A 20402-nucleotide genomic window follows, 5' to 3' on the forward strand; every position below is an offset into this window, starting at 1 on the left:
CTGAACCAGAGCTAACGCAGCATCCTGCAGCGACATGCCATCCCATCCGGTTTGCGTTTAGTTGGACCATTATTTATTTTTCAACAGGACAATGACCCCAAACACACCTCCACGCTGTGTAAGGGCTATTAGACCAAGAATTAAAGTGATGGAGTGCTGCGCCAGATGGCCTGACCTCCTCAGTCACCTGACCTAAACCCAATCGAGATGTTTTGGGATGAGATGGCAGAGTGAAGGGAAAGGGGCCAACAAGTGCTCAGCATCTCTGTGAACTCCTCCAAGACTGTTGGAAAAAAATTTCAGGTGACTACCTCATGAAGCTCATCCAGACAATTCCAAGAGTGTGTAAAGCAGTAATCAAAGCAAAGGGTAGCTATTTTGAAGAATCTAAATATAGCAAATATAAAATATAAAACATGTTTTGAGTTATTTCACACTTTTTGTTTACTACATAATTCGATACGTATTCATTCACGGTTTTAATACCTTCAGTGAGAATCTACAATGTAAAGACTCACACATTTACTATTATGTCTATGTTATAGCACATAGAGTGAAGCGTCTGTCTCAAAATATTAACTAAACGTTTCTAACTTTTGTTGAAAATGTGATTTATGTAATGCTGACCAGGTTATTTCAAGTATGCGGCTTGTTTTGTGACACTGTTGACCTAATGTGATTAAATTATAAATATGTCGGGTTAAACAGCTGAGAGCACCTTGAGCACAGCATAGAAAAAGTTGTGCATTGAAGATGATTCTGAACCATGAAGTGTTCATCAGAACAAGCACTTCTAATTGTACTTTGGTCCTCATTGTCTTTGAAAAGCTAGAGCTGACAAAACAAACCCAGTATACACATTTTTATCTGTAGGTTTGGTATAGTAATCTGTCTTAATTACATTTTTATTTTTATGTTTTATTTATTCATTGTATGGGGGGGAAGTCCTGTCAGCCTTGTGCTCAGAGGACTGCAGTCACCCATCTGTCCTGTTCTAATAAACACCTTCTTTAGATCTGTTCAGTTTTATTCATATGGCACTACTTAACAGTCAACAAATCTTGTCTTAAGTCATTTTATACTGTAAAGTGTTCATTTAGGACAAAGTATACTGCAAATCTACACAATTGTCCGTTTTGCCATTTAGTGAACTTCCGTAAAAAAACAAAACAAAAAAACCCAGAAAATGTTCAGGCATGAATTTACCAGGACATTTGAAGAGCAAATGAAGAGCAAAGCAGAAAGTTACAGAAAGTTCATGCCTGGTGTCCTGACGCAACCCCGAAGGGCTGGAGTAATCAGCAGGGGGCAGCATGACGCCAGTGTTGGATCCTCAAGACACGAAAAAGAAAACCGGAAACTACGCATTTTTCGCGCGAAATCTCGTTGCTGTCCTGTATTGTATTTTCAGTAGATTAAATCAGAGAATCGGGCAGATCGGCTTCGCGGTGGGGAGAAGGTTACTTTGTTTTTTGTTGTTGTGATTTTGTCCTCTGTGTGAGCTGAAAGAGACGAAACAGGATGAAATATTTCACTCGAATGAAAATCAGACGAGTATATGAGTGGAGTGGAAGGGCACGAAGCTTCAACAGGAGGCTAAAAACCCACGACTATGAGTGAGTAATTATTTTTCCACCTTAAAAAATGGCTTTTTATGCTCCGTCTTTTCAGTGTGATGGTTAAAAATGTTTCTGTTGGAATAATTAAGGGAGATAAGAGTCCTGCGGATGAATTAAGTAGAATGACAAACTATCAAGCAACAACTATGTGATAATCATTTAAGGCAGTGGTGGGCCGCGTGATTGTGCTCTTTTGTTGTCCCTAGCCCTCGATCCCTGGGGCTGGGGGCAACAATTGTCTGTTTATTTTAAAGAAGGGAAAGTCTAGCGCTCCTTGATCTTATTCTTCACTTTATGTTGTCGGCCTTTGATGTGGTTACAAAAATGTCAAAGTTACCAAAGTCGACACTCATACAAAGTTAACATATAATTTACTGCCATAGTTTGTTTTATTGACTTGTTGCTAGCAGTTTGTCCACAGCATTGAACTCTCCCAGGTACAAAGATGGTAACTGTGTTGTGGACATCACAGCTCTAATCTGGGCTCATGGGTGGAGTCAGTTTTAATGCAGTCTACCATGTTACTGTTTGCCTGGAGGGGGGCACAGTTTTAGTGATGGGTTGATGACGCCTCGTGGAATGTGTGCCACATTGGCTTTACGGTACTGTGTGTTTTTTACTGTTTGTGGACTTTAAATCCACACCGGTGTCGTGACCAGATGGAAGTACTCTACCCTTCTTTCCATAGAAATCTAGAAGAACTGTTAAAGTGTATTTTCAGAAGTTTGTTAGTTATGTTTTGGTGCTTTGAAATGACCCTCCAAAAGTTGATTCTGTTCATCTGGACGTAGCGTTTTGTTGGAGAAACGTTTCGTCACTCATCCAAGTGACTTCTTCCGTCTCAGCTGACTGCAGGTTTCCCCAATCTTATAAACAGTACATTTGCATAATGACTGAAACCAGCCCATTGAAGGAACAATGGATTGGGAGGTCAGTTCCTTAATCATAATTATGCAAATTCTCATTACCATTGATCAACAACCACTGACCAAAACCCACTGGTCAAAGACCACTGATCAATGGCCATGAGTACCATTCACAGAGAGTTGGGGAATGGCTGCAATCACAGCATTGTAAGATGGTGAAAGATGTAACCTTAGGCCCCCTCCTCGATTCAGAGATGGTCTTTCCCTTTTCACGTAAATGGCCTCCTTGACTCCCTGCTCACACCAGTGTTCCTCCCTGTCCAGGATGTGCACATCCTCATCATTGAAAGAGTGTCCACTAGCCTGTAGGTGTAAATAGACTGCAGAGTCCTGGCCTGACGAGGTAGCTCTTCTGTGTTGTGCCATCCACTTCGCCAGAGGTTGTTTGGTTTCCCTGATGTATAAATCCTGGCAATCCTCCTGGCACTTAACAGCGTACACTATGTTACTCTGTTTTGAAATTTTAACCCTAAACCAGAAATCAAATATCTGCTAGATGACAAAGGCGTTTTGACACCATTGATCAATCTGGCTGTATTTTGAGATTCCAGTTCTTGCTCCCATAATCGGTAGTTTTTGATTGTTTCTTTTCTCCCGTTTGTTTCAGCTCTTTTGCGATCAGTGTGGAGGGTCTCTCAAAAATCATCATCAACACAGGCCAACACATCCTCATAGAGGGGTATGATGAAGACAACCCATATGTGGCCAAAGTTACCAGGCTGTATGGTGATGGTGAGTCGTATTCACACAAGCTTGGAGCTGGCTCAGCTAACCAAGGACCTGACGTGTACTTTTCTCAACTGATGACAAATAACTTAGGCTCTGATTTGGGACTTAACTCAAGACAGATTTGGTTCTGACCCTCAAGCTGACATGGACGTGTCTCAAGTTTGACAAACAGCTTTTTAAAATTAATTAATTGTTTTTATGAATTGACATCGACTTTGGCAACTTGAGTCCTGAGCTGGACTTGCCTTAAACGATGATACATTATTTTAGACTTGAATAACCCAAGGAGCAATCAACTCCAACACTATCAATCATTGAATGTCTCTTGGCTATCTTAAGTCTGAGATCATATTAGTGGACACTTGAAATGGTCTTGTTTCAAATAGTAATGGATTTAGAATAATTTAGAACGCGACTTGACTTTCTTGGACTTCAGTTGGACTAAAACAACTCGAGACTAATCTCAAATGGCCTAACTTGATATTTACTCTGTTCCACTTTGAGACACTGACTTTCTTTGTCTTGTGCCTGTCTCTTCCAGAGAATGGGCAACAGATGAAGGCAGTAGTTCAGTGGTTCATGCGTGTGTCTGAATTGCCTGTCAACAAACTGAAATTGCTTGGCAGAGAGCCTCATCCGCAGGAGATCTTCTACTATGAATGTCGTAATTGTGATAATGAGGTCAACGTCGAGTCCATCCTCAGGCCTGTGAAGGTGAGCTTCATTTAAATCACAAATGCTTTAAAGTCAAATGCGAAAATGTTTAATTTCCTTCCTTTATCTCCAAGGTGAAGCACCTCGACAGCAATGACCCGTTCCCTGACTCCTCTGACAAAGATACCCTGTACGTGAAGTTGTCCTGGGACTCCAAGGTCTTCGGGGTGGTGAACTCGACCGTGATGGAGTCTCCCGCTGAGCCAGCACCTGCTTCTTCACCTCCTTCCTGTCTTAAACCCTCCCTCCCGATATCACCTTCTTGCTCCCAGTCTGCAGCCACCCCCAGAGGACCCTCTCGGCGTGTCCTACCCACACCGGACCACGCCATAATGCAGAAGGCGTCATTAGGGGAAGTTGGCTGCAGCAGTGTAGGTACACCTGCCAATGTCGAGGCTGAGTCACTTCACTCGGCCACTAAACTGTCAGCGTCAAAATGCCTCAGTGCCAAGAGGAGGAATGCCACGGCCAGGACGCCTGGTGTCCGAAAGAGACTGGAGCTCAGCAGTGAGTGTTCGCACAAGGATTTTAAAATGCAACCACTTTGTCGTACCAGAGAACAACAGGGCTTTTTATATATCTCTAATACCAAAAGTCGTGAAGTTTGATTAAAACCAGAATGCAAGAATTTGCAAGTCTGCATAAATCCATTTGTTATTCACAATCGAGCACAGAATACCTGAGAAAATGTACGATTTTAAGAACAAAAAAAGTCAAATTAAGAAGAAAGGTTATTTCTGGATGGCACCAGCACCTGGACCATATTTGTCACTGTGTAGCATACCACCTTCTTCTTCTTTTCTTCTTTTCTTTTTCCAGAAAGGAATTTTCTCGCTTCTTATCTTATATAGGATTCTAGCTCCTCAGCAGAACTGGATCATTGTCATATTTATAGTTTCATGATCCAGTAAATGTTTTCAATTGGCCAATGGCCTGGACCAGGCCAGTTCAGCCCCTGGACCCTTCTACAAAAGCAATATGTGTTTGACAGGAGCAAATTTCTCTAAACCCCGTAGATGCCTTTCAGCATTTTCGGTGCCTTTCCAGGTGTGCAAGTCAGTTCCATAAATACTAATGTACCTCCATATTATCAGAGATTTAGACTCACTGATGGCCCCTCTTCCTTTTTGTCCCGACGATGCAGCATTCTTGTCTCCCAAATTTCTAGTTTCAATTTATTTGACCAAGCAACAGTTTTCAACTTTGTCTCAGTCCATTTTAAATCACCTACGACCCAAAGAAGACGAAGTGTTTCTGGATCATGTTCACGAAGAAGCTTTCTAGAAGCTTCCTAGCCCACGCAATGATTTCCATGACAGATCTGAGTCCTGTGAAGTTTGAAAGCCCACAGATTACAGGAATCCAAGACTGATTTTCGGCCGTGTCCTTGATGATAAGATATTCAAAGTCTTGGCTTTTATGTTGAGAAACGTTTTTCTGAATTTCTTCCACAATTTGTAGACGTATTTGCAGATTTAGTGACAATGCCCATCTTTACGTCTCTGAGCTTTTTAATCCAATCCTGCTGCAGTCGATGTTCATTTTAGATGTATTTAAAAGCACTTTTTTAGCCCTTTGATTTTTTCAATTGTGAATAAAATATGGGTTAGAGATTTGCAATTCATTGCATTTTCTTATTTATTGACATTGTAAACAGAATCCCAAGTTTTGGGGCCAATACCTTACAATATGAAGCGGCTGTTGTGATTTGGCACTATATAAATAAAACTGCATTAAGCGAATAAAACTCTGTTGTCCATCTTTGTCCTGTCAGGTCCAGACAAGTCAGTGACAGGTGAAGAAGTCCTGAGTCAGCTGCTAAATGAAGAGTTGGAATCAAAGGTGACACTGACTCGCAGGCTTCCTCCCTCTGCCGCTCATCCTCTGCCCGTCACCCACAGCCTCACACCCCTGAGGAAGGCCCACAGACCCACCGGTGCTCGGTGTGGTGTCCCCTCATCTGTCTTCCTCAACAAACTCTCTGATTCGGATAGCCCTCTGTCACCAGCCAAGGATGACTCCACAAGGTCAGCGCCGTCTCGCACACAACACACTGAAAGCCAGTCATTTAATTATGTAAATTCAACCGTCACACAGTTTACAATATGCAGTAGAAACTCTAAGTTAGGTTTAGGGATTTTCAAGTTAAGATTGAAAAATTAAGAGATTTTCATTGACACTCACAGCTTCCTACTTTCAGCTTAAGGTCCGTTTAGATAAACCGGCTGAAACAAGAAAGCTTCTATATTTAGTTTTTTTAAATGACTTAAACTCGATGTAAACATACACACTTGTAGTGGAAGGGGTTGTTGTAGCTCAGGAGGTGGAGCCTGATTTTTATACAGGTCAAAACAGGTACAACAGTTCAAAGGAATGTGAGCATAATTAGGTTATTGGTTTAAAACCTGAGATAACTGGTATAAAACCAAGCACACTGGTGCCACTTTCAGTCCTTGGGAGGTGATGAAATGGTGACTGGTTCAACAAAGATCTTGGTTAGGACACAGAGGATAAGCGATGCCACTCCAAGGAGAGTATACAGTGGTGTGAAAAAGCGTTTGCCCCCTTACTGATAGGGATGGGTACCGGTGTCCGGTGCCATGATGGCACCGGTTCTGACATAAACGGTAGTAACCAGACCGAAAAGCAGCGCACATTTCGGTGCTTTATTTCGGTGCTTTTTTTTCCTGAGCTGTGATACACTTCTAGCCAATCATTTTATGTTTCCGAGGATAGTAGGCGGGGCCAGGTACGTACGTTCTGTTAGAGCAGAGCTACAGATTAAAAATGTCCAAGGCGAAGCGGTCAAAAGTCTGGCTGTACTTCACAGCAAAATATGCAAACTCAGCAGCAACAAGTGCTTTAAGCTGATACTGTGATACTGTCAAAGGAAGTAACACCAAGAATCCGATGAAACACCTGGCGACGCATAGCGTTTTTTTTAAAAGCCGAGAAATGCGCCGTATTTGACGGCAGCAGCAGCCGTTCTTCTCTGCGTGAGTAGCTTAATGTTGTTTGTGTGTAATTTACGTTGAGTAGGCTAACCACGTTATTACATTAATGCATGTAAGGTGAACTAGCAAACATCATCATAGCTACATGCGGCTGTCTTCTTGTTTGATGGCAGATACTCCCTTCACCCTGGCCTAAAAGGCTAAAATGACCAAAGAAAAAGTGGAAAACAGTTAAACATGAGAGGTTTAGGACAAAGTTTGTGTTTTTTCCATTGTTTAAGCACTGCTTCCAGCTAAGAGTGATACCATATATGCCCTATAGCTGCAGAAAAGGCTAACATTGTTATCTTTTTACAAAAAACCAGCTGAACATGAGAGGTTTTTGGACCAATTTTGTGTTCTCCATTCTTTAAGCACCGGTTTGAGCACCGTTTGAGCACCGGCACCGTTTCAAAAGTACCGATTTGGCACCGGTATCAGATAAAACCTAAACGATACCCATCCCTACTTACTGATATCCTCTTTTTTATGTTTGTCACACTTTAGTATTTGTTGTTGTTTGATGCTCTGAAACATTTGACAAAGACAACAAACATGCACTTACTAAATAAAGGTGTTTATTATTAAAAGGGGGGGATCCAAACCTACATAGCCCTGTGTGGGGAAAAGTGACCCCCTCCCCTTCTTATGGTGACTCTACCATAAGAAAGAGACTAGGCAAGAAATGGCCGGCATGGCAAGAATATCCTAAAAGTTGGTGCGAAATATTGTGTGGATGAAGAGACAAAAGTTGAACTTTTTGGAAGGTGTGTTTCACATTACATCTCATGATAGTAACAGCATTTCAGAAAAGGAAGATCATACTAACAGCTGGATGTGATGGTGGTAGTGTGATGGTCTGGGGCAGGTCAGGACCTGGAAGACTTGCTGTGGTAAATGAACCATGAATGCTGCTGTCTGCCAAAACACCCTGAAGGACAAAGTCCAGCCATCTGTTTGTGACCTCAAGCTGAAGCACACCTCAGGTCTGCAGCAGGACAATGATCCAAAGTCCACCTTTGAATGGCATGACCTTAAAAGGGTGTTTCATGCTGGAAAACCCTCCAATGTGGCTGAATTATAACAATTTTGCAAAGATGAGTGGGTCAGAATCCTCCACAGTGCTTCACTACCAGTTATCACAAATGCTTAATTGCAGTTGTTGCTGCTAAGGGGGGCCCAACCAGTTATTAGCCATGTAGGTTTGGATAGCTATATTAAAGTGATTAGCCTTTCAGTGTCTAGAGAGATTTTCAAATGTTGTAACAAGTCCTGTGTGTTTTCAAACAGAGCTACAACTGTGTCACAAAAGAAAGAGCTGAAAACCATTAAAGAGCCAGTCCTCAGTGTTCTGTGAGTACACTCATCCATACATTTACCCTTCATAATCTTTCACTCTGCACACAGACAGCACCGCGTGATGCTAACGTGACCTGTTTATCCTTGTTGTTTCAACATGTTTGGTTTGCTACAGTTTGTATCCAGTTCTACTTTCCTCTGAGAAGTATCAACCAGGTTCACCTGACTAACATTCATATTCACATACAAGTCACACACACTGTGCATTTGATATATGCGTTGAATTTAAGATGTGGTTTTCCTTGTGTAGACTAAACCAAAAACTACAGGCTGTTCCTCTTATACCCGTCCATGTGTTGTGTGTGTGTAGAGCGGAGGTGGAGAATGAAAAGTCTCCAATGGTCACTGAAACACCGAGGAGCTCTAAGAGGAAGTCGGCCATGGTGGTGTCATCACGCATCAAGAAACAGCTGTGAGTGCAAAAGTGGATCCATGGGATCTCTCTTATTTTTACATACAGTGGTGTGAAAGAGTGCATGCATGTGCCTGTTTGTATGTGCAGTTATGCAAAACGACCCTGCAGGCAGTCTTGAAACTTGGATCGTGGCTCAAGAGTTGGCAGTTCGTCTTGTAATCGGAAGGTTGCCGGTTCGCGCCCCGGCTCGGACAGTCTCGGTCGTTGTGTCCTTGGGCAAGACACTTCACCTACCGCCTACTGGTGGTGGTCAGAGGGGCCGATGGCGCGATATGGCAGCCTCGCTTCTGTCAGTCTGCCCCAGGGCAGCTGTGGCTACAACTGTAGCTGCCTCCACCAGTGTATGAATGTGAGAGTGAATGAATAGTGGCATTGTAAAGTGCTTTGAGGGTCTCGAAAAGCGCTATATAAATGCAATCCATTATTATTATTATTATTATTATTATTATTATTGTCCTCTGCCAGAGGCCTAAGAGCTTGAGATCCTGTGCAGTACCTTTGCTATTCCTAGGATCACGCTCTTCTGGACAAAGATCTTGGATGTCATTCCTGGAATCTGCTGGAGCCACTTGGCTGGTTTGGGGGAAGCTTCACTGTCCCAAGTGCACCACTTACCACGGGGACCATAGTTGCTTTCTTCCATATCTTCTTTAGCTCCCCTGTTAGCTCTAGGTATTTCTCCAGCTTCTCCTGTTCCTTCTTTCTGATGTTGCTTGGCACAGTTGGATCTATCGCCACAGCCTTCTTCCTCTACTTATTCAGCACTAGTATGATCGGTTGGTTAGCCATCACCAGTTTGTCCATCTGTGTCTACAAGACCCACAGGATCTTAGCTCGGTCATTCTCAGCCACCCTAGGGGCATATATTCCAGGCCACACTCGGCACGGCACAGATGTTTCTGTACGCTATGCCAGCCACTTGGTTATGGCGTTCCATGTATGCCTTGCCTGCTAGCATCTTGCACCCTGCTGTTGTGTGCTGGATTGTCTCTGGGGCATCTTTACACAGCCTGCACCTGGGGTCTTGCCTGGTGTGATAGACCCCAGCCTCTATGGATCTTGTGCTCAGAGCTTGTTCCTGTGCTGCCATGATTAGTGCCTCTGTGCTGTCTTTCAGTCCAGCTTTGTCCAGCCACTGGTAGGATTTCTGGATGTCAGCCACCTCCTCTATTTGCCAGTGGTACATACCGTGCAGGGTCCTGTTCTTTCTCAAGTTTCTGCTGCCTGAGGTATTCATAATGCACACATCATCTTCTTGATGATCACGGATGTTTGTTTCATCCTGGTTGTTGGTTCTGACACCCACTAGTACTCACCCTCGTTCCTTTCACTTAGCACACATTCTCAGGATGCTGGAGTTTGGGTGAAACCCTCCATGGATGACAAGGAGCTTTCTTGTCTTGTTGTCAGTGGCTTCTGTCTCCTTCTTTTGCCAGCTTATTATCTCAGCAGGATATCTTGTGACTGGCAGGGCATAGATGTTAATTGCCCGGATCTTGTTCTTGGTTGCAGCTTTCCTAGCGGCCCTTTCGTGCTTCCCATTTGCCTGTGGTATTCCAAGGTACTTTTAGCTGTCTGCAATGTTGCCTTCTGGTAGTTCTGACTGCCTTCCCTATCCTTGTTACCATGTGACTACACTCCAGTGTTGTTGGTGTAGTATCCACTGGTGTGGATCGGTTAACTGATGTGTCATTCACTCTTGGCATACAGCTCGGTGTCATCCATGTGGCAGAGGTGCTGACGATTGCTCCATTTCGTAGTCGGTATCCTTAGCTAGTCTTGATTCGGCTGAGGCGGTTCAGGTCTTTGCGAAACGGCAGCAATGACAGAGCATCTCACTGGTAAATCCCACACTTAATGGCAACTTGTGCTTATAGTTTGCCATTGACTTTCTGATGGCGAATTTGTTTGTGTCCGTGTGTGTGCAGCGTGATGGTTAGCACTGTTTCTCCTCACATGCAAGGCCTTGAATAGTCAGGCCCCATCTTATCTTAATGACCTTAAAGTACCATATCAGCCCATTAGAGCACTTCTCTCTTGGACTTCAGGCTTACTTGGGGTTCCTAGGATATTTAAAGGTAGAAGAGCATTAGGCTGTATAAATAAGGATGATCTGATATCGTCGTGTGGGTGTTGTTCCTGGAACAACATTGCAAGTGACCAATCACATTGTTGTGGCGTTATTCTTCGGCGCGCCAAGCCATTCGTGCATTTATGAAATTCCAATGTTCCAAGGACAATATCAATTCTGCTTAGCGTTTATTAAAGGGTCAGGGTCAGGATCCGTTGATCGGCGGACAGAGGCGGTTTCTCGCAGTACAGTTTTTTGTTTTACGGCGGTTTTTCCCGAAGTCGCAAAAGTATGACGTCACAACGTTCTGATTGGTCACTTGCTATGTTGATCTGGGAACAACACCAACACGACGATATCAGATCATGCGTATAAATAAACCGGAATTGAATGGAAAGTTGAACGTTCTGAGTTTGACTCAACCAACTAGTCGAGGCCTTTCTGTGTGGAGTTTGCATGTTCTCTCCAGGTACACCGGCTTCCTCTGAAGTTAATTACATCTAAATTATGCATAAGTGTGAATGTGAAAGTGAAGGATTGTCTTTGTGCATCAGGCTGCCGACCTGTGCAGGGTGTACCCCACCTCTTGTCCAGTGATTGCTACATCATAAAGTCACGCATGAATATGTGGAGCAAAATTAAGTATAATTAGTGAGCGTTGTTTGAAACCACACAGTGTGCATAATTTATTTATAAGGGCCAGTAAGCTTCCAGGCCTTAAAACATTTCAAGCAATAAGAAATACCTGGATTAAAGGTGTGAGGGCACCATTACTGCTGCTTGAAGCTTGAATTAACACGATTTGTTTCAAATGATCATTTTATCGTTCACACCCTTTCTGTTGTTTTATTTTTTTAACTTGTGTCAGTCTTATGTAGTCTGTGTTTTGGCTTCGTAGCACCACCAGAATCAAACATTAACAAAGTGAAAAAGGACTCGTAAATCTTAAGGGTGTCTGTTATGTGTTCCATCAGGAATCTTCTGGAAAACGATCAGGACCTAAACTCATCCGGAGAGGAAGAGGATGAGTTTGTTCCATCTAAGAATGACTTGCTGAGCAGCAGCGAAGAGGAGGGTCAAGATGAGGATGGGCCGAATATTGATGATCAAGTGTCAGCGAAGAAGTTCCGATATGTTGCAACGGGTTCTGGCAATTCTCGTTCAAAAAGGAAATCTTACTCCTCAGCGAGAACACAACGAAGAACTCCCGCAAAGAAGGTGATGAAGACCAGACGCACTCTGATATTCAGACATGAGATCACCACTTTCTCACCGTCTCTCTCCTATTTCTACAGATCTCGCCGGGAACGCCCAAAACCCCCCGTCACGCCACGCCCAGCATCCCCATCAGGTCCCTGCAGACCCAACAGCCGGCTAACATCCTGGAGGAAGCCAGAGCCAGGTGAGCTCACGGTAGACACAAGTGAAAGGACTCAGAAAACTAAACTTTCTTTGTTGCGGTGCAGACACATCGGATGGTGAGCATGACGCTTCATGCGTATCCATGTTGTATGATAAAGATACAGCCGTGGACCTTTTTTCTTTTCTTCTTTTCTTTGAACCGCAACCACAGTGCAGCAACAATGCATGCACCCGTCAGGTGGACTTTGAGTGTCCTTGAAAGTCAAACAGGAACAACTGTGTTATTGTGTCTGCAGCTGACCTTTTAGTCGCATATGTGTGAAAGAGGGCTGTAGTAAAGCACGTTGCAGTCACGAAGTAGAAGATGGAGAGTTGGTGCAGTAAACGTTTCCTTGCGGATCGACTGAAATTGAAACTGTTGTATTATAATGAGTTCTTCCTCTTTTATCAGGCTGCATGTGTCATCGGTGCCAGAGTCTCTGCCCTGCAGGGAGCAGGAGTTTCAGGACATCTACAGCTTTGTGGAAAGCAAGATCATTGACAACACAGGAGGGTGAGAGAAAGCTTTTAGCAGTCTTACTGGAGTCGCATCTGCACACTTCAGGGTCTACGTGTCTCGAGGCTGTTGTTTTTTTTTTTGTTTGTTTGTTTTGTCTTTTTTTGAAAAACTGTGGGATTTTGTTTTATTACAGGTGCATGTACATCTCTGGTGTGCCAGGAACTGGAAAGACAGCGACAGTTCATGAGGTGATTCGCTGTCTGCAGCACGCAGCTGACATGGACGAAATCCCTTCATTCCACTTCATCGAGATCAATGGGATGAAAATGACAGACCCACACCAGGCCTACGTCCAAATCCTACAGGTGGGAATGAAGCTTTTTCACAGCCGCTGCAGGCTTTAGTCAAGTAATAATCATTTTGCTTTATCACTTCACCAACTTACTCTTCAGAGTGTGTGTGTGTGTGTGTGTGTGTGTGTGTGTGTGTACAGTGCTATCTATCCCTATGTGCTTTTATCCAACATTCACAGACTTGTGATTAATGCATGGGGGCAGCTCGGGGTTCATTGTGCTGGCCAATGACACATGGGCTATCTGCTGACCTGCCGTAGTAACGTCTCATTTATTTATCTCATCCCTGCAGAAACTGACTGGTCAGAAAGCCACACCTGACCACGCAGCAGTTCTGCTGGAAAAGAGATTCAGCAACCTAGCGCCCAGGAAGGAGACTATTGTGATGCTCGTGGATGAAGTAAGAACAATTTTTTTTTTTTTTTTTTCTTTTAAAGAGGAAATTTTTTCCGCTTATCCTTATCATAGTCATGGGGGCCCGGAGCTTATCCCAGCTACAATAGAGCAAAAGGCAGGGGACACCCTCAGTATATCAACAGTGTGCCACAGTGCTAACACGGAGATAACTATGTGCACGTACATTGACAAATATGGGCAATTTAGAGTCACCAATTAACCCAACCCTAGTAACCGCATGTCTGTGGACTGTGGAGGAAGCCGGAGTACCCGGAGAGAACCCACAGAGACACATGAGGAACATGCAAACTCCACACAGAAAGTCGACTCAGGACCTTCTCCCTGTGAGGTGCTAACAGTGCTAACCACCATGCCACCGTGCGGCGTGAGAACAAGTTCAGCATTCTTAAATTATATTCTGTGAGCAAAGCCCCTGACTTCACATTCCCTTGTTCACCATTTATCACAAGGTAACTGGTATTCTGCCTAATAGTCCAAGAAATGTAGGTTGCTCTCAGGAGCTATGAATTTCATACTGTGATACGATGCCATCTGCACATCAAGTACAGTCGTGAAGTTTCCTTGATATTAAATATTCCACAATCAGCTGTTTGTGGTGTTATGACAACTCAGGCACAAAGTGGAAAGCCACATAAAATCACTAAGTAGGGTCAGCGAAGGCTGAGTTGCGTGGTGTCCAGAGGTCAGCAACGCTCTGTAGAGTCAGTCGCTATAGACCTCTAAACTCAGATTAGCTCGAGAACTGTGTGTAGACAGCTTTCCATTGAAACCCATGCAGCTGCATACAATCGTTAAATCATGAAGCACACTGCAAAGCAATGAACGCAGAGGTGTAAAGCATGTCAGCACTGGACTGTAGAGCAGAGAAGACGTGTTTCCTGGAGGAACAAATCATGCATGTTTGTAGTTCCAGAGAAAGGAACTCTTAATGCTTCAGCAGAACGAGACATTTTGAACGATTTCATGCTCCCAACTACGTTGGAACAGTTTGGGGGTGGCTCCTTCCTGCACACCACTGCACAAAGCAAGATCTATAAAGACCTGCATGAGCAGGTTTGGTGCGGTAGAACTGGACTGGCCTACACAGAGTCTCCACTCAGCTATATAGAACATCTTTGGGATAAAACAGACCCGAGTCTATAAACCGGACTTTGTCGTCCAACCACAATGTCTGACCCATATTTGGAAATATAGTCTATTTAGTTTTAACAAGTTCATGTCTGGTTGGGATATGTTCATCACAGAGGCCGATATTACTCTAATTAGTAATATAAATCATACTGGATAACCGTTTGTTCTGTCTCTGTGTTAGCCCTGTGTTAGGTTGGTGACCTATCCAGGGTGTTCCCCGCCTCTCACCCTATGATAGCTGGGATAGGCTTCAGCCCCCTCCCACCCATAACCCTTTCCCCTGTAAGGATGAGCGGGAAGAGGATGGATGGATAATTTTTGCTAAACATGTTGCAGAACCCCAGGTTTCTCAGGAAATGGTGCCTGCTCACACCATGTATAGAGCCTGTGTGCTTGTCTGTCACTTTTAACTAAGAATTGTGATAGCAGAATAACCATCCTGTACTATATTTTTTGTTTCGGCCCGCTTTAGTTAGACCTGCTGTGGACGAGGAAGCAGAACGTGATGTACAACCTGTTCGATTGGCCCACACGGCGTCATGCTCGCCTGGTGGTGCTGACCATCGCCAACACAATGGATCTGCCCGAGAGAATCATGATCAACAGAGTGGCCAGTAGACTGGTGAGACTGATTAAACACTGCTATTCTTTACATTCCCTGACAGCAATACTATGAATGATGGTTTAAAGGTCACTGCTGTGTGGTAAAAAGATTTGAGCATGAAGCCAAAGCCGCAATTTACCGGCTGATTTATGTTCCTGCCCTCACATGGACACAAGCTGAAGCTGTGACAAAGTAGTAGCAACAGAAATGCACTTGTGTAATTCTCATTCAAGACTGTGTTAAACAATTTGACATCACTTTACTTCCTGTCTTTTCGAGATCATTTCTTCTCCTACTTATTTTGCTTTTCAGCCCTTTGAATATCTGAATATTAATACAACAACTAAATATCTCATTCGGATGACTTGTAAGAAAAAAACATAAACTAAAAGCCACTGATCATTTGCATTGCTGCTTCCAGGGTTTGACCAGGATGTCATTCCAGCCGTACAGCTTCAAGCAGTTGCAGGAGATCATCATGTCCAGGCTGAACAAGTTGAAGGCCTTTGAGGAGGACGCTCTGCAGTTGGTGTCCAGGAAGGTTGGCCACCAGATTGTCTTTAATGCAGTCTCACCTGCTCTGTTGTGTACTCACCTGCCCACCGTCAAGTCACGTCCGTGTCCCTCATATCTGGCAGGTGGCCGCTCTGTCCGGTGATGCTCGCCGATGTTTGGACATCTGTCGGCGGGCAACGGAGATCTGTGAGCACTCAGCTGCTGACCCTTCCTCCACAGGATTGGTGGGAATGAGTCACGTGATGGAAGCACTGAATGAGATGTTTTCCTCTGCCTACATCACTGCCATCAGGTGAGACCAAACCTTTGGTCACTTTAGTAATGCACGCTGTAGAGATGTGCATTGGCAGCTGTGAGGAGAAGTGACTGATGTGGTTTGTTTTTTTTCAGGTGTGCGTCAACACAGGAGCAGCTCTTCCTCAGAGCTGCTATTGCAGAGTTTAGGCGGCTGGGATTGGAAGAGGCGACTTTCCAACAGGTGAGAAATGTAAAACAACTAAAGTTACTAAAACAAAACCAACAAGCCTCTATAGACTGTATATGAAACGAATCCATAAGTTGATTTACTTTTTTAAAGGCTTCAATAAATACACATTTAAAGAATAAAACACAGACCTTAAATCTAACATGAATACAGATATTCATTCATAATCTAGAAATCATGTTTAGCTGGATGTTCTGTGAGGAATTAGATGAGCTCAGAAACACAGGCCTACATCTTTATTTAGATTACAGTCTGTACTGTCTATCTCTGTGCAGTCTCTCTGTACTGTCTATCTCTGTGCAGTCTCTCTGTACTGTCTATCTCTGTGCAGTCTATCACAGTACATCACACATGTACAAAACTCATCTGTTATGATGATAAATCACTGGGCTTTCAGCTTACCCAGCTCCAGTCGTCGTTAACTGGAGGTGAATGAGAGAGATCTCTGCAGTGTCCTAAAGAATGAAATGCGTGTCGATTTCAGTGACAATGGCAGTGATGCTTGCATAATATCCAGAGGATGTTGCATTGGAATAACTTCCTTCATCATCCAGGAACTTCCTGAATATTCTCTCTAAATAAGCCTTGGTACTGCCTCATTTTAGAGTCTGACAATGGGTCCAATGATTTCATCCCAAATCCTAGTGGCCCTCAGGGCTGTTGCCTATCCTGTAGCGGTCTGTGCATCCCTCCATGCCTGTGTTTTACCAGACCATCACTGGTCCACCTCAGCATGACCCATCAGTCATGCTGAACGATGTAACAGGCAGCATAATTTTCTGTACAGATTCTCCAGTCTTTTTATGTTTGTCACATGTGTTTAGAATGAGCCTGCTGTATTCTGTAAAAAGCATCAATGTACCTGCCAGTTCTGGTTCTCTATGGCAAAGGCCAGTCTTGCTCCATGGCAGTGAGCATAGGGACCACTAGAGGGTGTCATGCAACCAGTAGTACGCTGGTCAGAAAAGATGAGGAGGGAAAAATTTCAGTTTCCGCTTCCTGCAAAACCATCCCTGTGTTGGGGTTTCTCATTGTTACCCTTCTAGTGCACTTGTTAATTTAATTTAAACCTGCTGAAATGAATTAATCCTCTCAGCTACTTAACTAACCTGATATCCTCTTAATTAGGGTTATATTAGCACAGAAATCGTTAAAAGTAGGACCTTTTTTAAAATGGGGATTTAAAACTTGTAATAGGCAGCTTTAGCTCTCTTTGCCTGTTTGCCAATTCCATGAATGTTTCAACTTATAAACCTTTTTTCCCTCAAACAAAATGTGTGATGATTGACAGATAACACAACAAACATCAATAGTTAACTCGGTTACTACAATAATTGCAGCCCAAATTTTCTACAGTTATAAGCTTAAAAGGCTACACATAAAGATAACAATTGTAGCTGATTGTGTCATTTTAACACAGTCCACTTTCACATTGCACTGTGGAATTGGAGTGCTGTGTCTCAACTTGAAATGCAACATCAGGCCCCCTTGTGTTTTGTATGCCAGGTGTTCGTGCAGCACCAAGCTCTCTGTCGGATTGAAGGTCTTCGGCCCATCGGTGTCTCGGAGGGTCTGGCTGTTTGTCAGCGTCTGGGAGCCTGCAGGCTGCTGCTGCTGGAACCGAGTCACCTGGGAGTCCTGCAGCACATCCGACTCAACGTCAGCCAGGATGACATCTTTTATGCCTTGAAAGCTGACTGAAGGGGGGAGTCTTTCACACAAACTGAACAATGACAGAAAAGTGAACCCTCGTCCACGGATTTTAGTTATGAGCTTAAATCTTTGTCCCCAATTTTACTGGAAGATTTTCTTCTGTCTCTGGATTTTATTTTTTATGTTTGTCTTAAATGTACAATAAAATTCTACTAATCCCTCAGTTGCTTTCTTGGAGTAATATTAAAACCTCTTTGATTATAGTTTCTTTAGAGTTTTAGCTGCACTTTAGGGATCAGGAACACTCAAGCTGTAAAGAAACTTAAAGATGCTTCTCTGCTAGCAGAGTTTGATGAGAGTTTAATATTGCAGATTCACTGAAGCACAACTCTTTTCTCTATGAACCAAGGAATACTTTTTTTGGTAATCATTATGTAGCATATCCACATTTTGTACATTACACAAGTTGTTCATTAACACAAACCCATGTTTGTTTAATGGCAATAATCTGCAGCTACAAACAAATGAATTTAAGTGTTGTGCTTCTGCTGTAGGTTTTGTGACCTACATGTTTATTTTTTGTTTTTGACCTATGTGGTATATGTGATTTAAGATATTATGTGGTTTTCGAGAAGAAATAAATCTCATTTGACGAAGGATATTTGGCATGCAGACCGCAATAGTCAGGGATCAAGTCATCAACCTTCCAGTTAGTAGATGAACTGCTCTACCCTGAACCAGCAGTATGTACAGACACCATAAAGTGTTTGTACATACTGCCTGATTTCTTCCTGTTAAAGGGGACTTTTTCCTTCCCATTGCAGACAGGGGGTCATATGATTGTTGTGTTTTTTTCTGTGTTATTGTAGGGTCTTTACCTTACAAGATAAAGAGCTTTGAGGCAACTGTTGTTGTGATTTGATGTTATATTAATAAATTTTAATTTAATTAATGGTTGTTTGAGGAAGCTTATGAGCAGTTTGAGGAAAAAGTGGTACAGGAAGAGGCAGGAAACTAAAAATGTTTATTTATTTTTGTTCATTTAGGTATGGATAGTGTAAATTTGAAAAAAGACAAATGGTTTGCCCCCAAAAGTTTCTGTTCATCTGGACGAAACGCTTCATCACTCACCGAAGTGACGTCTTCAGTCTTAGCTTAATGCAGGTTTCCCCAACATAACAAATAGTACATTTGCATAATGACTGAAACTAGCACTGCTGGCCACTCGCAGTGTTTGTGCTCTTGGAATACAAGGGTCAGTAATACAGGCATAATCATAGGTGTACCGTGGCTTAAAAGTTCCTTTTTTCTAAATTAAAGAAATATTTTATGCACTTTCTTCTTAGATCTAACAAATGCACCTCTCGCTTTATTCTCATATTTTGTCCTGATCCAACTGTGAGTATTCCTCAGATTCTTGGTCCGCCAAATTACATTTTGGAGATCATCTCATTATTTTGGCTATTATTTTTGATTTCTCTTTAGAGCAACCCTTTTCCATATTCATATGGCCAAATCTATGATGTCTGGGGCCTGGATCTCTTCCATGCCTGCTTCATGCCCTGGAGGACGGGGCTATGGTTCCCACACCCTCTAGCAGATCGTTACATGGAGAACACACACAGGTGTGCACACTATATTTTTTTTGGCTCCAACCTCAAAGCACATTGTGTGCTGCAGAATGACATTCAATATTTAGTATTTACTGTTACTTATAATTATCTAAGTTATTGCTGCAGTGATGTGTTTCTTGTGTTGCTCTCCTTTTGCTTGTTTTCTCTATTTTTTCTTCTAACAGGTCATCCAGCTGATTTGTGTGTCTTCTCTCACTGTGCCTCTCTACCTCTGGTTTTCTTTCCCTACCTTTCATTCTCCCTTCCTGGCCCCCAGTTAAGGCAAAAATAAATTATTTATTCTCAATGATCCCAACTAAACCGCCACAAGATTGGTTCAGATCTCTAGATTCATGTATGTCCAAATTCCTTTGGAAAAATAAACCCCCACGTATAAGCTTAAAAACACTACAAAAGACCAAGGATAAAGGAGGACTAGAACTGCCTAACTTTCAGCACTACTTCTTAGCCAACAGGCTTCAGTTTATCTCAGGATGGCTAAAACACACCCTCTTAGATGAACCTTGGCTAGATGTAGAACAAGCACTCTGCAATAATCTAGAGATCTCAGACCTACCATTTATCAGCTCAAACATCCAACGACATGAATGCTTTAAAAGCATCAACATCAGCTCTTCTCTGACAGCATGATGGGAGTTTCTAAAATTGACGGCGTCTTCATTAATCCCATGCAAACGTACACCTATCTGGAACAACCCTGACATATTACAAAACAATAATATGATAAACTTTTCAGATTGGAGTGATAAAGGAATCAAATATTTAGAACATATACTAGAAGGAACAGAATTTATTTCATTTGACGGACTAGTTACACAATATGGGATCAACAAGAAAAGATTTTTAGAATATCAACAAATTAAATCCATAGTAAAAAAGAAATTTAAACCGGGTCAAGTTGAACTACAAACACCACCAAGTGT

General features: G+C 42.8%; 1 protein-coding gene across 1 annotated transcript; it reads left to right on the forward strand.

Annotated features, from left to right (window-relative positions):
- Positions 1–1370: 1370 nt before the first annotated feature.
- On the forward strand, positions 1371–18068 carry orc1 (origin recognition complex, subunit 1). Its single transcript, XM_085252573.1, has 17 exons — positions 1371–1616; positions 3153–3277; positions 3816–3988; positions 4063–4495; positions 5763–6015; positions 8272–8334; positions 8651–8752; positions 11801–12044; positions 12122–12228; positions 12640–12741; positions 12881–13052; positions 13333–13440; positions 15061–15210; positions 15614–15733; positions 15831–16000; positions 16099–16186; positions 17699–18068. The coding sequence occupies exons 1-17, from the start codon at positions 1522–1524 to the stop codon at positions 17891–17893; spliced, it is 2700 nt and encodes an 899-aa protein (XP_085108699.1). The 5' UTR covers positions 1371–1521; the 3' UTR covers positions 17894–18068.
- The last annotated feature ends 2334 nt before the right edge of the window (positions 18069–20402 follow it).

Source organism: Mchenga conophoros, linkage group LG17, assembly GCF_057382185.1.
Source record: "Mchenga conophoros isolate Kocher_MC1m ecotype Shallow Benthic linkage group LG17, M_conophoros_male_GT1.1, whole genome shotgun sequence".
Taxonomy (NCBI): Eukaryota; Metazoa; Chordata; class Actinopteri; order Cichliformes; family Cichlidae; genus Mchenga; species Mchenga conophoros.